The sequence below is a fragment of the Sus scrofa genome, chromosome X, assembly GCF_000003025.6.
Source record: "Sus scrofa isolate TJ Tabasco breed Duroc chromosome X, Sscrofa11.1, whole genome shotgun sequence".
In the NCBI taxonomy this organism is placed as follows: domain Eukaryota; kingdom Metazoa; phylum Chordata; class Mammalia; order Artiodactyla; family Suidae; genus Sus; species Sus scrofa.
The window spans coordinates 79175008-79193653 of NC_010461.5; the positions used below are offsets into that span (position 1 = coordinate 79175008).

Sequence of the window (18646 nt, forward strand, 5' to 3'; positions counted from 1 at the left end):
GTAGGCAATATGTAAATGGCCATATACCTGTAAGACTTTACTTATGGACACAAATTTGAATTCTCATACAATTTTCATGTGTCACAAATATTACTCTTTCATTTTTTGCAACCACTTCTAAATGTAAAAAGCATTCTTAGCTTGCAGGCCATGTAAAAACGAGCAGTGAGCCAGATTTAGCCTGTGGGCAAGTGGTTTGCCAACTCCTGATCTAAAATAACAATTTATACTTGTGCATGTATGTGTATACACACACATATATATATATTTGAGGACATACAGTATGCAAGGTATTACCTTGCAGTGCTTGTATTCATGATCATTTTCACATTCCTTTCCCTTATTTCATAAATGATCACGAGGCATTTGAAAAATCTGATGGGCCTTTGACCAGATTGTGTGTGTGTATGCTTGTAGATATTTTTGCCAGAATGCTTCAAAGTCCCTGGGCTTTTTATTCATCTTTACTTTGTCTAATGTTTTCTCCCCCGTGTAGATGAATGAAAATTTTCAACAGCTTTTCTTTGCATGACTTTCAAGTCTAGTTGCTATTTAAATTACACAAAAGTGTCTGTAGCCCTTCCTTGTATATGTGGTGAGTCCCTTTTTGCAGGGGTGTAGGGATTTTTCAGGAACATATTTCAGTAGACTGAAAACTGTGAATAACAAAGTTAAGATATTTTTTCCGGGAGGAGGTCTTTTGGAAGATGACAGATTTAAAACATCCTTTGTACTTCTAAGATAGTTCTTTTCTTCAGAACCCAAGACATTTCTAATGATTTGGGGGTGGTGTATGTGTTGCTTCATAGAAATTCCCTGTACACTTAAAAAAGTTCCTTTCCTTCTTTGTTATCTGTCAGAGTCATCCTATTTCTCAGTATTCTATCCCCTATAAACTGCAGAATGAACGTGTAAATGACATGGGATACCGTTTAAAGTGAGGGAGTTTCTTTTCATTTACAAAGACATTAAAAGAAAATGCATTTCACAGTTAAGATCATGCTGTACCTAAACTTTCATAAGGTGATTTTTTAATTGATATGAAAGAAATCACAAGTATTTCTCTGTTATTACAAAGTTTCTGTGACTTTTACATTATTGCCTATGTAATCACACCATTGCTCTACAGCTTTACTTAATTATTCCCTTATCTCTCATCATCTAGATTGTCATTTTTTTTTTTTGCCATTTTAAATGAGACCATATGATTTTCTTTGGCCAAAAACGCTTGCTTCTCTTTCAGGCTTTTTTTCTTGAAGATAGTTATAACAACTAGTATTACTGTATCAAAGATTATGAATAATTGTAAGCCATTTAGCTTTCTAATTCTTTTCTTAGAAATTTATGATTTTTTTTCCTGTTTACATTGTTCAATAGTTTCTGTAACTATACCCTTAGCAGTACACTAGTCTACACTTAAAAAACCATGTTTGCTAGTTGCATAAATGAGAAACATGGGGTCTTAATTCAAACAAAATTTTCATAGCATTCATTGTATGGCTGATACAGTGTTAAAGGCTGAGAAAAGGAAAATATTTTTTAATGGCCTCAGTCTGCTCTCAGGGAACTAAAGTTCCCTTGAAAGAAGTAGCCATATAAACTACTAGAATGAATAAATAAATAAATAAATAAATAAGTAAATAAACTAAAAGTATCAAAAGCACTGTGGGGGCACTGAGAACGGAATTACTACTTCTAAGAGATGTTACAAAAAACTCTATCAAGTTGACCTCTAGAAGAATGGGAATTCCAGAGTAGAGTGGTGATTACCTGATTACTACGGCAATGGGGTGGATGAGGGGACTAAATGGGGAGATATTAGTCAAAGGGTACAAACTTCCAGTTCTGAGGATCTAATGTCCAGCATAGTACTGTAACTAAGATTTTATCATTTACTTGAATGTTGCTAAGACAGTACATCTTAAATGTTCTCACCACACAAAAAAGGAAATGATAATTATGTGACAGGATGGAGGTGTTAACCAAAACTATGGTGGTAATCATTTTGCAATATAAAAATGTGTCAAATAGACATATCAGTATACTTAAACTTACACAATGGAAGAGGTCAATTATATCTCAATAAAGCAGGGAAGGGAAAACAAAAACAACAAAATGAGAAGTGGTAATATTAGTTTTTTTTTCCCAATATGGAGCATAAATTTTGTTTGTTTGTTTGTTTGTTTTGTTTGCTTTTTAGTGCCGCAATCATGGCCTTTGGAAGTTCCCAGGTAGGGGTTGAATTGTAGCTGCAGCTGCTGGCCTACACCACAGCCATAGCAATGCAGGATCTGAGCCATGTCTGTGACCTACATCATAGCTCAAGGCAATGCTGGATCCTTAACCCACTGAGCGAGGCCAGGAATCAAACCTGAGTCCTCATGGATAGTAGTTGGGGTCATAACCTGCTGAGCAGCAACAGGAACTCCCTACTTTTCCTTTTTTGTCTTTTGCTTCTTTTTGATAAAACCCACAGTTTCTGTTCAAGAATTCCATTTAATTTAGAAGGGAGAGGGACTGTTTTATTCCAAACTAGTATGTTTCCTCTTGCAGGAGACTGATGGAATGATATAATTTTCTCAAAGTAGGTAATAAAGTTTTAAGACATCTTTTGCAGAGTTCCTGTTGTGGCTCAGTGGGTTAAGAATCCAACTAGTATCCATGAGGACTCAAGTTTGATCCCTGGACTCACTCTTTATGTTAAAGATCCAGCATTGCCTGTGAGCTGTGGTGTAGGTCACAGATGCGGCTTAGATCCTGCATTGCTGTGGCTGTGGTATAGGACACAGCTGCAGCTCTGATTCAAACCCTAGCCTGGGAACTTCCATATGCTAAAGGTTATGCCCCAAAAAGAAAAAAAAAAATAGGTTTTATAACGTTTGGCTTGTTTGAGCTACGAGAAAAACTATTTTGGAAGAATATATGTGATATGTGGGCCTAAATCTCTTTTGTCAGGAAGTATGACAAAAGGTTGTATGCCATCAGGTTGTTTGTGTGTCATTGTTAGAATTTCCTGTGATCACAGTTTTAAAAAATTTTATTCTTCAACTTTTACACAGCCATCTATTTTTAATACTGAAATAGTTAAGTGTTTTTGGTTTTGGTGGAAAGTTGATAAGACCTACATAATGAATGTTTGTTTCTAGTTGTCCACAGTTAAAAGTAATGATCATTTGGGTGGAATTCTTATTTGAATTTTCTTATCCATTACTGGCTCCATAGAAGATCTCCAAATCCTTTGCAAGTCATCAAACTAACCTGGGTAAAAGGATCATAGTTCTTAAACCTTTTTTTAGCATACTAAGGCTAGAGATTATAGTAGCAAATGTAACTTGCTGACTAACTGGAGGGACAACGATGGACCTTTTGAAATTAATGGAAGGTGAAATTCTTTAAAAATATTAAAAAATAAAAATAAAGGAGAGAAGGACTTTAGAAGGCTTTTAGGACTTTATCACATCCAGGGCAGCAACAGAATCACTGACATGGCGACTAAAGCAGATGTGTGCAGCATCCCATTTTACTTAGTATGCTCAGGAGTAGTAATTTTATTGTTCCACTCTGATTAAAATACAGGTAAGCATTGCTGTTAGCCTTAAAAGAACAGTTCACTGATAAGAAACCCTGCAATTATTTGCAACAAGCATTTGAAGAAAAACAACCCACAGTGAAAGCTAGAAATGTGTATACCCTAAAAGAAAACTGTAGAGCTACAGGCAGGAAGAAGACATGCTTATCATGAATATCTCAAGTGGAGCCAGTTGGAGACAGGGAACAAAGATGAGACCTACTTTGTCTTGTATTGGCTAAACCACCCTTAACCCTTACCCCTGTACCAGTGTTAGTGTACCAATTATGTATGCTATGAAGGAAAAGTAATTGGGTCTTTTAAATTTCTCCTTCTTCTTGTAAGGACATCTGGGCAAACATTTTCATGACTGTGCTTTAAAGACCTGCAGCTTTTTTATTTAGTGTACTTTCTCCACTTCCAAATGCAATTAGCTGTGTGGTTGTTATTGGCAACATTTGTTTTAAGATAACAGCAAGATGTTTGGGAAAAAAAAGAAAAAAAAAAGGCTTAATAGGAATATCCATGGTACCTACGCAAGTTTAGAGTAACTCACAGCAAAGTAAAGAAGAAAAATAGAAATAAATTATAAGCATAGCCCAGAGGAAGATGACCTTACACAACATCTAGAAATGTTTGTACTTGGAATGAGTCAAGGATGCAGGAATTATTTCCTAGATTTATATAGCCAGAGAACTAACTGTAGACTAAATTATATCATTGTAATATAACTGAAGTTGGATCTGTAGGCAAATACCTCTTTATTTCTTGTGTCAGACCTCTCTTCTGAGCTCCAGATCCATATATACAATTGCCTATTTGCAATCTCAACTTGGATGCTTCATACAATTGAAAACTAAATAGGTCCCAAGCTAAATCAACCTTTGCACATTCCTCACAAATCTCCTCTCCCCACGTCTCCGTTTCCTTTGTTCATACCAGAAACCCAGAAATCATTTTCAATAATTCCTTCTTCCTTACCTCTCACATTTCACCCATTCAAGCCCAGTCAGCTCTACTTCTAAAATACATACTGCAAGGAGTTTCCACTGTGGCACAGTGGGTTAATGATCTGATGTTGCTGCTGCTGTGGCATAGGTCATAGCTGTAGCTCAGATTTGATCCCTGGCCTGGGAACTTACATATATATATCACAGGTGCAGCTGGAAAAGGAAAAATAAAACAAAATGAAATAAAATACATACTGCATTCATCTTTGGTTACTCTAATCCAAGCCACCATCATCTCCAGTCTTGACCATAATCATTGTTTCTTAACTCTTCTCCCCTTTTCTATTCTTGACTCCTTCCCCCCATTCACCACATAGCTGCCAGAGTTTAATATGGTTTAAACTGTAACTTCAATCAACCTCTCAGCTGCTAAAAGCCCTTTAGTGCATTCCCATTACTCTTAGGGTGAAACCTAAACTCCTTATTTTGGTCTCAAAGGCCCCACTTACCTTCCAAACCTCATGTCCTCTTTTTTTTTTTTTCTTTTTAGGGCTGCACCCATGGCATATGGAAGTTCCCAGGCTAGGGTCAAATCGGAGCTGCAACAGCCAGCCTATGCCACAGCCACAGCAACTCAGGATCGAAGCCACATCGCGACCTATACCACAGCTCATGGCAATGCCTGATCCTTAACCCACTGAGCGTGGCCAGGGATCGAACCCACATCCTCATGGATACTAGTTGGGTTCTTAACCCACTGAACCACAATAGGAACTCCCTCATTTCCCCTTTAAATCCATTGTTGTTGGGCAAAAATATTTAAGACGTAGTAGATTTATGGTAACACCCAGATAAAACCCTGCTTTATTTATGGACTAATTTCAGTGATGAGGAACTTAGAAAATTATTATATCCTCTAATTTGTTTAGTCTGCATTGCCAATCTCTTGTCTGTGAGCATACAGTAATCCTGTTAGTATCCACAGTCCATTAATGAATAACAAAAATGTAACCATAAGCTTTCTATACCCTTCCAACCTGACTTGTAGCCCTACTACCAGGTAGAACTGCCAGTCTGAACAGCACTAATGTGGAAGGGACTCTGGTGACGCCAGCGTTATGACCTCAGCTTTGACACTGACCTCATGACAACCTGCATTCAGCTTGGGTGAAAGTTAATGGCTTTGTATACAAACTTGTGGACTTCGTGCATTAGATTTTTTTCCAGAAAACCCAGTCAAGTGCAAGAATAACTGGGAAACCACATAGTCCCATTAATTTCCCTAATGAGTTCAGGAATGCATTCATTGATAATTTGAGCACAGTCACAAAAATTACACTCAAGAAGGCTAACATTCTTTTAATATAGCATTATAGCTTTATGATGACACTATTTACATCTATTTAATTCTTGCCAAATAACATGTGGAAGAAAGTATTCCAAATGGTTCATCAGTCCATATAATATTTGTACCTTATTAAGGGTATAATATACCAGAAGTGAGAGTGTTAGTAAAGTTGCCATTACATGATTGCACAGATAAAAACATTTGTGAATGCTTAATCAAGAAGCTGATACTTATTTTGCTATGGGGAAAAAGACAGTGCTCATTTCTCACACCTAGTTTATCAGAACTGTGACAATATTGAATATAGTTGCTTTTCACATTTTTTAAACTTTTCCAGTAGTATTTATTATAGCTCAAAACTAAACGAACAGGTAATTTCAGATTTTGTAAATTAAGACTTTTGTCCCTCCTAGTTTTAATCAAGTTTACATTTTACACATTTTCCATAATTTTACTAATTTATTTTTAAGGCCTACTATTATAGCTATTATTAAATAGCCTCCTTTCATAAGGGTCCCTTTTACTGCTAATGTTCTGATTCCAAGGCAAAAGAAGAATGTATTCCATGAACTTGACAGTAATGGATTGTCATAAAGGATTTATCAGTATCTGAAGCTTGTGGCAAGCTTTTTTTTTTTTTTTTTGTCTTTTTGTCTTTTTGCCATTTCTTGGGCCACTCCTGTGGCATATGGAGGGTCCCAGGCTAGGGTTCGAATCGGAGCTGTAGTCGCTGGCCTACACCAGAGCCACAGCAACGCGGGATCCAAGCTGCGGCTGCGACCTACACCACAGCTGCTCACGGCAACGCTGGATCATTAACCCACTGAGCAAGGCCAGGAATCGAACCTGCAACTTCATGGTTCCTAGTCGGATCTGTCAACCACTGAGCCCCTATGGGAACTTCCAAGCTTTTTTGTTAAGGAGAATACCATTCCAGCCATTTACATAAAATCCCCAGGGGAGGATGATTCAGTATAGCCCAGCCTCAATTCAAAAAAGACATAACTTGACCCATCAAAATTACTCCACTTGAGTTCCCGTCGTGGTGCAGTGGTTAACGAATCCGACTAGGAACCATGAGGTTGCGGGTTCAGTCCCTGCCCTTGCTCAGTGGGTTAACAATCCGGCGTTGCCGTGAGCTGTGGTGTAGGTCGTAGAGGCGGCTCGGATCCCGCGTTACTGTGGCTCTGGCATAGGCCGGAGGCTACAGCTCCAATTCAACCCCAAGCCTGGGAACCTCCATATGCCGAGGGAGCAGCCCAAGAAATGGCAAAAAGACCAAAAAAAAAAAAAAAAAAAAAAAAAAATTACTCCATTTGGAGATGCAGACGAGTAAGAGATCTTTTAGCATAAGAAAAACAAATGAGCTTTACAAAAAGAGTCTTCATAACAAGAACAAACTATTCCAACAAGACTATATCCAGCATCACTTTATAGAAGCTTCTGCTTGCATCTGTACCTCCCAATCCTGGCCTTGAGCTAAGACTGTCAACAAGAGTAGGAAATTTCAGTTTGTTTTTTAGTCTTTGATTTAAAAATTCACACATATTCCTTGCTGTAGGCGGAATAACAGTTGCAGAAGAGATAGGAGGTGAAAGAACTCAGTACTTCACTGGCAGCTGGACTGTCCATTGCTGGTGGGTCAGTGGTTAGGCTGCAGAATTTGGGGCTGCAAGTCATTATTCAGAAGGTTTTAAACTTTTTCTCTCTCCTCCTTTACCCCAGTTCTCCTTGGACCAAGCCTTCCATGGTTATTAGTAAGGAGTGTTTTGGTTTGGGGGTTTTTGTTTGTTTGTTTGTTTGTTTTGTCTTTTCTTTTAGAAAGCCCTATTTCTTTCTTTTAAAAAAAAAATCCCAAAACAACAAACAAAACATTCAGACTGAGGTTTGCAGGCTGAGAACTTGTACAAATGCATCAACTCAGACAGTGACATATTCTTAGCAAAGTTTTTGTTTAAACATGTATATGGTTTATAAAGTAATTTTCATGTTTTGTAATGGATGTTCCTCTGCTCTCAGCATTAATTCAGGCCATATTATGGATACAATTGAGAAAACCTTCACCCTATCCTCAACGGCACATGTTCAGGGGCAAGTGAGGTCTCATGAACACACAGTGAGGACACATGTGTTGAAATGTCATTTAATAAGGATGCTAGTTAAATTGTGTTTTCTGTTAAGGTGACACTGTAATGATTTTTTTTCTCCTAAGAAAGTCATTTTCAGTTCCCGTCGTGGCTCAGTGGTTAACAAATCCGACTAGGAACCATGAGGTTTTGGGTTTGATCCCTGGCCTCGCTCAGTGGGTTAAGGATCCCGTTTGCCGTGAGCTGTGGTGTAGGTCATAGGTCTCAGACACGGCTCTGATCTGGTGTTGCAGTGGGTGTGGTGTAGGCCTGCGGCTACAGCTCAGATTAAACCCTTAGCCTGGAAACTTCCATATACTTCAGGTATGGCCCTAAAAAGACAAAAAAAAAAAAAAAAAAAAAAAAGGAGTTCCCGTGGTGGCGCAGTGGTTAATGAATCCGACTAGGAACCATGAGGTTGTGGGTTCAGTCCCTGCCCTTGCTCAGTGGGTTAACGATCTGGCGTTGCCTTGAGCTATGGTATAGGTCTCATACGGTGGCTCGGATCCCATGTTGCTGTGGCTCTGGCGTAGGCGGGCAGCTACAGCTCCAATTGGACCCCTAGCCTGGGAACCTCCATATGCCGCGGGAGCAGCCCAAGAAATGGCAAAAAGAAGAAAAAAAAGTCATTTTCTAACAGTTTTTTTTTTAAATTATAGGAATTTCTTAATTGTGCCATTTACCACTCATTTTCTTTAAAGGCCTGAGAAGCCCACAGTGCTAAGCCTTTGCTCTTGTTATTATAGAAACACATTTGCTTCATTTCCGTGTATAGCACTCATATAAAATGAAACTATTAACTTATAAATGTACTAGAGAAAGAATACAATGGTGCCTATTGTTCAGACTGCTTGTAATGTACTTTTCTTTTTTACATATGCTTTCTGGATGAGTCATTTTAATGTTGTGCCACTCTGCTGATAGTAATTCTTCAACTCAATCTATTCAGTTAAAGAAAATACAAGGTGCTTATAATCATTGGGCCTATTCACATATAGGCTTGCAAGAGTAAATTTTTACTTGGCCTTTCCTAAAGCAAAGGTGTTAAGAAGTACTCAGTTACTTTGTCAATGGTTAAAATTAATGAAAAATTTAATTCAGAGAAATTCTTCAAGTTCCTGGAAAACCTTTTATATTTACATAAAATTAAACATTCTGTCCAGGGTCTAGAAGATGTCAACAGAGTACTGTGAGTTTTCTTCCTTAATTGCATATCAGTTCTCTTATGTACTATGGAATTAAATAGTTTTTCCATATAAAATCTCACTTAAAATATTTATCCTACACTTGTCTTGAAATTATGAATTGGAGCAAATCTGCCATTTAAAATGTTCTGAGTGAAGATCGGTCCATTCTCACATATTAGCTTGAAGCCGGGAAAGAAGTACTGTATGTATATTTTTCAACTGAAGTAAGTAGATAAATAAGATTTGTGGGCAAAGTTTCTCCCTACATATAACTCAAGAGGGTATTCTGAACCTAAAAGGTTATTTATGGAGTACAAGGAAGAAAGCTATAATAAAGAACCCGATAGCTATAATTTAATTTTTTAGTGTTATAATTCAGATTCAGTAATTCAGTAGTAGATGTAAAAAATGAAATGGGAGAAGAAAATTAAAGTGCCACCAGACTGACTAATCTGTCATTGAAAGTGCCTGTAGTGGGAATTTACCCAGATAGAAAATGTTTGCACTGTCATTAAAGACTCCTTAATTTATATTAGTGAACTAATATAATGACAGGCACAAAAATATACTCACATACTCTGAGGCTGGAGCTATGCAGTACACAAGCGTTTCTAACACACTTTGGTGTTTGAATGTTCCTGGAACTGCAGGTGCTCTGCATCTCCTCACCCCATCACTTTGGGTAAAATATATATATATGTGTGTGTGTGTGCGTATGTGTATATAATATAAAATATATATTATATATATAAAATATATATGTATTTCTGTCTCACACACACACACAACCTGAAGACGTATTAGAAGTAATGTAGGCTAGGATCTAATTAGTTACATAATCGACATTGTCTCCTAACTTTTAAAATTGAAGCAGATGTATTCAAGGCAAATAATTAGGCAGGTAAACACATGTTAATTCTGTTTAACACTTTTAAAAAAAAAAGTTGTTATCTTTTAGACATGTCTAGAAAAGCTAAGTAAGTAACTTTTAAATGTCTCCAGAGAAATACAGACTACTGCACAGGTTTTAATTTGCAAAGATGTTCTTTAAATTTGAAACTTGCTAATATCTCTAACAAATTGGCTGTTCATTAGTATAATTGTCACTGCCTCTCAGACCTAAAATTCCATGGACCCTGTAAACACAATCTAAGTTTAATTCTCTTCATTAGAAAGAGGACCTGTATTAAATCAGGCCACAGTGAGGTAGCAGGTATGGAATAACTGCTTATTTGTTCTTCATTTTACATCTAAATTGTTGTTTAATTCTTGGCGGCACATTTATAGTAGGAATTTGTTGTTGGAAGGTATAGTGGGAAGGATAGTGGTATATGAAATGAATATTTATAGATTACCTATTAGGTACCTGTTACAATGATAGAAACTTTTTATTTATCAATCCATTTACCTTGAATGACTACCCTTTAAGTAAGGTATTATCATCTTTATTTTGCAAATTGGGAAATGATAACCCAGAGAAGCTACGTGTCTGGCTTAAAGTAACTCAACTAGTCGTAGGAAGTACTCAGTAAATGCTAGTTATTACTTAGGAGCATAAGTAATGACTAACCCTTGTGTCTTATGAGGACTAGTTGAAGGAACTGGCAGTTTGTAGTTGGGGCAGACTAAGGAGATTTCCTGTAGAATAGGCAGTAGACTGGAGCAGTGTTGCTTCAAGGCAAAATAAGGACTAATGGGTAGGAAGAATTCAAGTAGGCTGATTTTAATTATAAGTAAATAAAATGGTTTCTAATTCTGTCAGCTGTCAAAAAGTAAATAAGCTGCTTGGGGATAGAGTGAATCCTCTGTTTTGGATCTAGTTTAGCTCCACCATAGATTCCCTGGGCACCCATTCTGTGCCAGTGCCCCACCTCCAAGCCTGGGCCACTTGTCTTGCTCGCTAGCCAGACGTAGGAGTTTACACCCCTTGAAACCAAATCTCACCAGCGAGAGAATAGGAAATGACAAGGAGCCAGCAGGTGAACTGCTTAACCCCTTTAACCAACTCTTCCAGGTTGGAGTTGCTTCATTTACCTTATCTAGAGACCAGGACTGACTACAGGATTAGGGCACCCAAGTGCACAATGAAATTGCAGAGCCTCAGTTAAAAAATTACTAATCATTTCAAAATGATGACAACAAAACATTTGGCAAAGTGCAGGGCACTTATAAGCCTGAGGCACATGTGACTGCACAAGTCACATGCCCGTGAAGTTGGCCCTGATGGAGACAACCTGAGACACTAAGCAACCAGCTGTAGTTTTTGTAAAGCTATGGCCAGTTCAGTAACTTCCTCTCTTGCATTTGCTTTCTCCTCTTTTGCCTCAGGCCTGTTGCCATGGCATCATGCCTGACCCTCCTGCCCAGTCAGGCTATAACATGCAAGCTTTGCCTTAGGCTCTGTTTTCTGGGTTCGTAGATTATGATGCTGTGTAACCTGAGCTTTTAAAATTTGAGAGGCTGGTTCAAATCCCTTCTAATGTCACTTCCGACTCTAAGATACCATACTTCTACCAATTTAAGGAGATACATTTTATATAATGTATTCTTCCTTTTTTGCAGCCATCAGTTTGCATGTGGGCTAAAACCCTTGGATTATGACATCTCCAGTGTTTTATTTTCTTTTGTTCAGGCCTAATTTTAATAATTTATTAGAGGGGGAGAGTAGAGAACCATAAAAAGAAAAGGTGCCCCTCACTTCTCTTCCTTATGTCAGTTTCTCACTTTCTCCTTTGTCTAAACATCCCCTGCAACCCTACCTCCTCTACCTATCATTAGACACTTCACTTCCTGCTTCCTTTTCATAGTCACGTAATAATTGACATGCTAACTTCTAGTCACTATGGTTGTATCTAACTTCCACCTGCATAATCAGTTGCATAAGTGGGCATTCATTTAAATCCAAATCAAAACGTCTCAAAATATACATATTCATTCAACAAACTATTTATTGATAAGTGCTGAGGAAAAAGCAAAGTATTAGATAGAGGTCTTAACATGTAAGTAGTTTGAAGTCTTATAATGGACACTTTGTTCAGGTACCTGAAAGAAAAGTAATTCTCATTTAAAGCAGGAGGTGTTATGTGGAAGATCACTTAAGCAAACCAAGGTATCTGTAAATGCTAGAGAATTTGGTCTAAAACTCTGGAGGGATTTATAGAGGACTAAGGATTCCACATGTGAAATTGAGGAGGACAGATGTCTAGAAAATACTGTTTTATTCAGGATCCAATTTTAGCATAAAAACAATTTCACTAGATAAAAATAATGTCTCTTGTTATTTGAGTTATATATCTAGACTTTTGTGTTCATAGCAACTAGATTAGGCTGTTTCTTTATTGAACAAGCAGAAGAATTCTCATCATCCCCTTTTTTACTACTGGAATTACTCTAGCTTTTTAGTAGGAGGATTACTATTGTGACTTAAACCTAGCCTTTGGACACATTTTGTTTACTGCAAAAAGCTGTCATGAGCTTATTTCTTCTGTGTAGCCTAAATAACACAAACAACTTGTCAAATTCATATCTTCAGGTTTTTTTTTTTTTTTAGGACTGCACCCTCAGCATATAGAAGTTCCTACGTTAGGGCTCCAATCAGAGCTGTAGCTGCTGGCCTACACCACAGCCATAGCCACGCCAGATCCGAGCCGCATCTGCAAGCTGCACCACAGTTCACAGCAACACCAGATCCTTAACCCACTGAGCAAGGTCAGGGATGAACCTTCATACTCATGGATACTAGTCAGGTTCGTTAACCACTGAGCCACAACAGGAACTCCATACCTTCAGTTTTTCAATCAAGCCCATGGGAATGGAGAAACCTTTTGACCACTTACCAAGAATCTCCTGGAAAAACCCAAGTGAAAAAATTCAAGTTCAAGTCAGAGAGAATGATTTCCTCCACAGCAAACTCATCCTTTAAATAAAGCAAGCAATGATTGCTGAGCCATTAGCAAATTTTTGGCAAGACAAAACTCTCTTCTACTTCTCCAATAAAGAGTAATTTTCAAGCTTGTCAGCTCTAAACAAATGGAACTAAATTGGATATAGCTATTTGAACTGACAGATTAATAGAAAAAAATAATTCATCTTTAGTGTTGGTGTTTGATTTTCAGTCCCTTGAACTTCCGTATATATTTACGGCAATTTCTCCTCATTGAGTTATAAAGGTGTTCATGTCAGTGTGATGAATTTGCATCAGAAGACTTTGGCTGAAATTTGCCAGGGTTTTTTTTTTTTTTTTTTTTTTTTTGTGAGCCTCTTGAATTTTTCATTGTAATTCTTATTTGCCTCTGAATGAGACTGAAATTTACTTTAAAAAAAATAATTGGAATATTATTGTATTTCTGTTTCATGGTCCTTTAATGAAAAGAACTGTGTTTCCGAGGCCTGAATTTAAAAATCAATGCCACAGGCTACCTATCAGATTCTAATACTTACCTCATCTTTTCAACTAGAACCTTGACAAATGCTTTTGATATTTCCAGAAGTGTCTTCATACATAATTGGCAGTAATATAGTAATAGAGTATCTATAAAATAGTGAAAGCTAAAAAAAAAAAAAAAAATACCTCTGTGAAAAGAAAGCATCATGAGAGATCTGGAAAGTGTGCATGTATTGAGGAGCAGTTTGAATACAATACTTAAAATTACTTAAAATTATTGGTTGCCAATTGGGAGAGAAAAGAAAAGTGCAGAGAATGTTAGGGGTAATTAAAGCAAGTAATGATAGCATTTGAGTGTGCATTGAAGCTTTGTGGGTGTGTATGCGCATATGTGTTCCTTTCATTTAGCTCTAAATCCTCAGTATCAACAGTTATTTTTCATGTTTCTATGGGCATGAAATGTACTAAAGACAGGAACTTTTACCAGAGATATTGGTTTGTAAAAATCAGGATGTTTCAACAAAAGAAAAATGTTTGATCCTTTTATATAATTTAACTTTAAATCATTTATATAGCCAAGAACATGCCTTAATAAGATAGGATCTCTTTGAACCTTAGTTTCTCTTTAATCTTCAAATTAAATTTTAAAGAATGAAATATTAGGAATTCCATCAATAAATTTAAATAGAGATGGATTCATTTGTGCTAATGGCTGAATAAAATGATGACATTCTCATATTAAACATGATGATTTGGTATATTACATTTTCACTTATTTCATAGAGAGTAGAATTTTTATGAGCAGTAATTCAGAAAAATGAGTTGACTTCATGGAACTCTTCTCCACATTTAAAAAAATACTTTAACTGATAGTGTTTTCCTTTAATTGTTTTGTGGACTACCTGATAAAATGTTCTAAACACTTTGCACATTGTTCTTTAGTTTCAGCTCAAATTCTCAAGAGCAATCTTGCAGCAATGGAGCAACAAATAGTTCATCTGGAACGTGACATCAAGCAATTCCCCCAAACAGAAAATCAGCATGATAAGTTTGTGGAAAAGATGACAATATCCTTTATTTATTTAAGTATTTTGTTTCTTTGTTAGTTTCTATATATGAGTCTGTCTGTCTGTCCCTCTATCTAATTGTCTGTGGTTAGTTCTAAACCTACCAGTCTGTTTACACAATTTGGATGAATTTGTTTAAAGGCTGTTTGTTATATTAGCACCATAAATTTTAGTTCATGACGTTTAGAACCATTGAGTAGGCAAGGGAACAATTATATAAGAAAATAATGTCATTTCTCAAAGAAGAATTTAATTTGAAGGCCTACAAGATATGCAAGGTAAGTCTTAAGAGGCTTGTTTATTTTTTTTTTAATGTATATCATTATTTATTTATTTATATTGCATTATAGGGCCGCACTGGCAGCATATGGATTTTCCCCGGCTTGGGGTCCAATTCGAGCAACAGCTGTCGGCTCATGCCTTAGCCACAGCAAAGCAGGATCTGAGCCTCCTCTGCGACCTACACCATAGCTCACAGCATGGCCAGATCCATAAACAAGCAAGGCCAGGGATCAAACATACAACCTCATGGTTCCTAGTCAGATTTGTTTCTGCTGAGCCAGGATGGGAACTCCAGTTATGAGGCTTGTTTAGACCTAAATCAAAACAAAACAAAATGAAGATTCTCCTTATATAACCAGTTATTTAAAGGAAATGATCAATAGAAGAATTTTTTTTGGTCAGAGATTTTTTTTTTCTCCTTATATGTAGATATTTTCTGAGGGGACATGCATTTTCAAGGGCAATCAGAGGATAGCTAATATCAGTAGACTGAAAGGTTAGGAAGAATAAAATGGATGCATGGTTGGACAGATAGGGGAATTGATCAGTAGATTATGTATTTAAATAAATTGTAGTAGCTCTCTGTATAACATTAAGCATTTCCTGGTGCATAAATATTTTCAAATCCCTATTTTACATACAGTATATTCATATAAGTTACAGAAATATATGAAAGGAAAACTTGAGAAATACTATTTAGTTGGAATTGTTTAATGTTAAATCTGGTGTCTACAGATAAACTACATTAGAGCTGGGGTTTTTTTGTTTTTTTTTTTTTTTTCTATTTTGGTTTTCAAAAGTCAGAACCATATCCTCCTCCTCTGGGTTTAAATAAATATCTTGAACTGCAGATTGAGTCACCTTTTTCTATCTTTAGTGAGAATAAATACTATAAATTCTTTATCTGATAATAAGTAAATTCCTTCAACAACTACATGACTGTCACCTTGTTTCAAGGTTAAATCTGATTGCCTTTTTCTTCTTTGATATATGCTTTCTTTCCTGCCCAGCTTGGAAGTTATGGTACTGAACTTGAATTACTTGAGAATGGCAATTTCGACTTATGTGGAAAAATTTTTCATTTTCAGTCTTTTGGTTCATGAATTAATACTGTATTTTGTGTGGTCCTTTAGTCATGCTGAGTATTTATATAAATAGAAATATTGAGAACATTAGTTTGTGGGTGATTAGAGGCAGGAAATCCTCAAAAATAACCTTGAATTACATAACTACCCACATTGGAATATTTAATGTGAAGGTTTAACTTTGTTGCTGATTAGAGCTTTATTTCAAATCTGTTATATTATCCTGTGGCTGGAAACACCACCTACATTTTTCAACTTTTGATTTTGATTCTTGTCTCACAGAGTTGAATTTATTTAATTCCTGATCCTCTTGTTCTTTTTGACATTTTCTTTACAGTTGGCTTATGGCCACACAACAGCTTGCAGCACTGAGGAATCTTTGTTGCTCATTTAGAAAAGAAAAGTAATTTCAAACCTTCATGAACTTGGCCTGGACTCTTTATTTTATTTCTCTCTTTATGCAGATAATTAAGCACTTTAAAATGAAAATCCAGAGCCTTCTGTATCTGTATGTTACAGATGAATGGTTATTCTTCATTTAAGTGTCACTAAAGTGTGACTATTTGTCCACAAGGGGATTGAAAACTGTATTAAAATGTATAGGGCTGTTACTTTGCATATCATATTTTAAAAGAAAAAAAATAAAATATACAGCAATTTATTTTAGAGAAAAAGTTAGGATATTGAATTGAGTTGGTTTAAAACTCCAAATTGAAAAATTACAATGATAGAATTGTTGCTCCAATTATTCTTGCTTTGGAAGAATGGATACTCCTTGGATACCCTTTGAGAGTTTCAGTCCTCTAGAAAGTGACAAACAAAATGCCTAATCATCATATGCATATATTTTATATGAATTTTGGTGTCCATTTAATATTTTTTCTACTCTTCTGGCAATTCCAAAAGAGAGGGATGTTTTACTGTGGGATACTTGATTCTGTTTTAAAATTAGAACCATGATTCTGTTTCTAGTACAGGATTCTTTGTAGTGGATGATCTTTCCAATGTTTCTGTCCCCTGCCAATAAATTGTTTTGATTCAGGTCACTGGCCCTTTAAATTAAGTAACGACAGGCACAAGTATGGGGGTAGTTTGCTTTGAAAGAAACCTTACCTACCTAAATGTAACCTCTCTTATAAGGACTGTGAGTTCAAAAACTGAATACCAGTGCTACTCCTCTGGGCTTTCAGAAGGGCCTCAGTGCTATAGCAGTGGAATGATGGCCAGAGGGCAACGAAATATGCAATTCAAATTTTTTTAAAGCAAAGTTCTTTGTATTCTTCTTGTGAATATGCTCATCATAACCATGTTGGAAATTTTAAAGTCAGTTGTTTGTACTGAAAATTCAAATAGAATCTCTATTCTTTTTTTAGTAAGTTATAAAAATATATGTCGCTTTTAACTGGAATCAAAACAAATGATATAAATGAATTTATTTTAAAACTGATATAGACTCATAGACAGAAAACTTATGATTATCAAAGGAGAAACTTGGGGTGGGGAAGGATCAGTTGGAGTTTGGGATTAACATATATGCACTACTATATAAAACTTAGATAAATAATAAGGACCTGCTGTATAGCACAGGGAACTATACTCAATATCTTGTAATACCCAAGGTTATAAAAAGGGTATAAGGGGGAGTTCCCATCGTGGCACAACATAAATGAATCTGACTAGCTTCCATTAGGACACAACGTTTGATCTCTGTCCTTGCTCAGTGGGTTAAGGATCCAGCACTGCCGTGGTGTATGTTGTTCACAGACACGGCTCGGCTACAGCTCCAATTGGACCCCTAGCCTGGGAACTTCCATATGCCGTGGGTGTGGCCCTAGAAATCCAAAAAAAAAAAGAAGGGTACAAGGGGAAAAAATCTGAGAAAGAGTATATATATATATATATATATATATATATATACACATATATATATACACCATATATCTGAAAAACAGTATATATAACCATATATATATATATAGTTAAAAATGATAATATTCACTCCTATCAAAAGTTTACTATATATCAGACACTGATTTTTCTAGACTTCATCTTCTAAGAAATATTCCTATTCATTAAATGATGAACATTTTCCATATCTGGTGATGAAAATGATCACAATTATCCCTGTGTCCTTATAGTGAGCTCAGGTTGTCTAAGGATAACTTCCAGAAAATAAATGATATAAATGAATTTATTTTAAAATATAGACTTATAGACATAGAAAAGTTATTTGTCATAACCCCATTGTTTTAAATTAACTGACTTTGAGGGGTCATCTATTTTTGTCTTTTAAGATTATCAGGAATTCTGTAGTCTGTGTCTGTGTTTGGCATGCATTGCAGAAATTGGAGGGGGGTGAGGTTCAGAATCACATCCTGTTTCAACATTTTCAAAAATAACCCATGCTGAGGAAGGTGAGAAGGAGCAGTGTGAATGGACTGTGTACCAATCTGAAGCCCATTCTCTTGGACTTGACATTATATGTGGATTTTTATTTTTGCAGCTTTTGTCTTTTGACCAATCATGTGACTGAGTCTTTCTTTCATTCATTTGAATACAAGCATCACTTTTACTTCTCTTTGCTTTAACAACAGGAAAGACTGTTCTTCAAAGAAGGCTTTTTAGACTTGAAAATGTGTTGTGATCCAT

General features: G+C 36.2%; 1 protein-coding gene across 5 annotated transcripts in view; it reads left to right on the top strand.

Annotated features, from left to right (window-relative positions):
- DIAPH2 (diaphanous related formin 2) overlaps positions 1-18646 on the top strand; it is a 918057-nt gene that overhangs the window by 572623 nt on the left and 326788 nt on the right. For all 5 annotated transcript variants that reach the window (XR_002340795.1, XM_021080479.1, XM_021080480.1 and 2 more), the window contains one exon: positions 14506-14630. Coding sequence is in view for 4 of the 5 variants with exons in the window: in XM_021080479.1 (XP_020936138.1) it covers positions 14506-14630 (125 nt within the window). In the remaining variant the exon portion in view is untranslated. The remainder of the gene's footprint in view (positions 1-14505; positions 14631-18646) is intronic.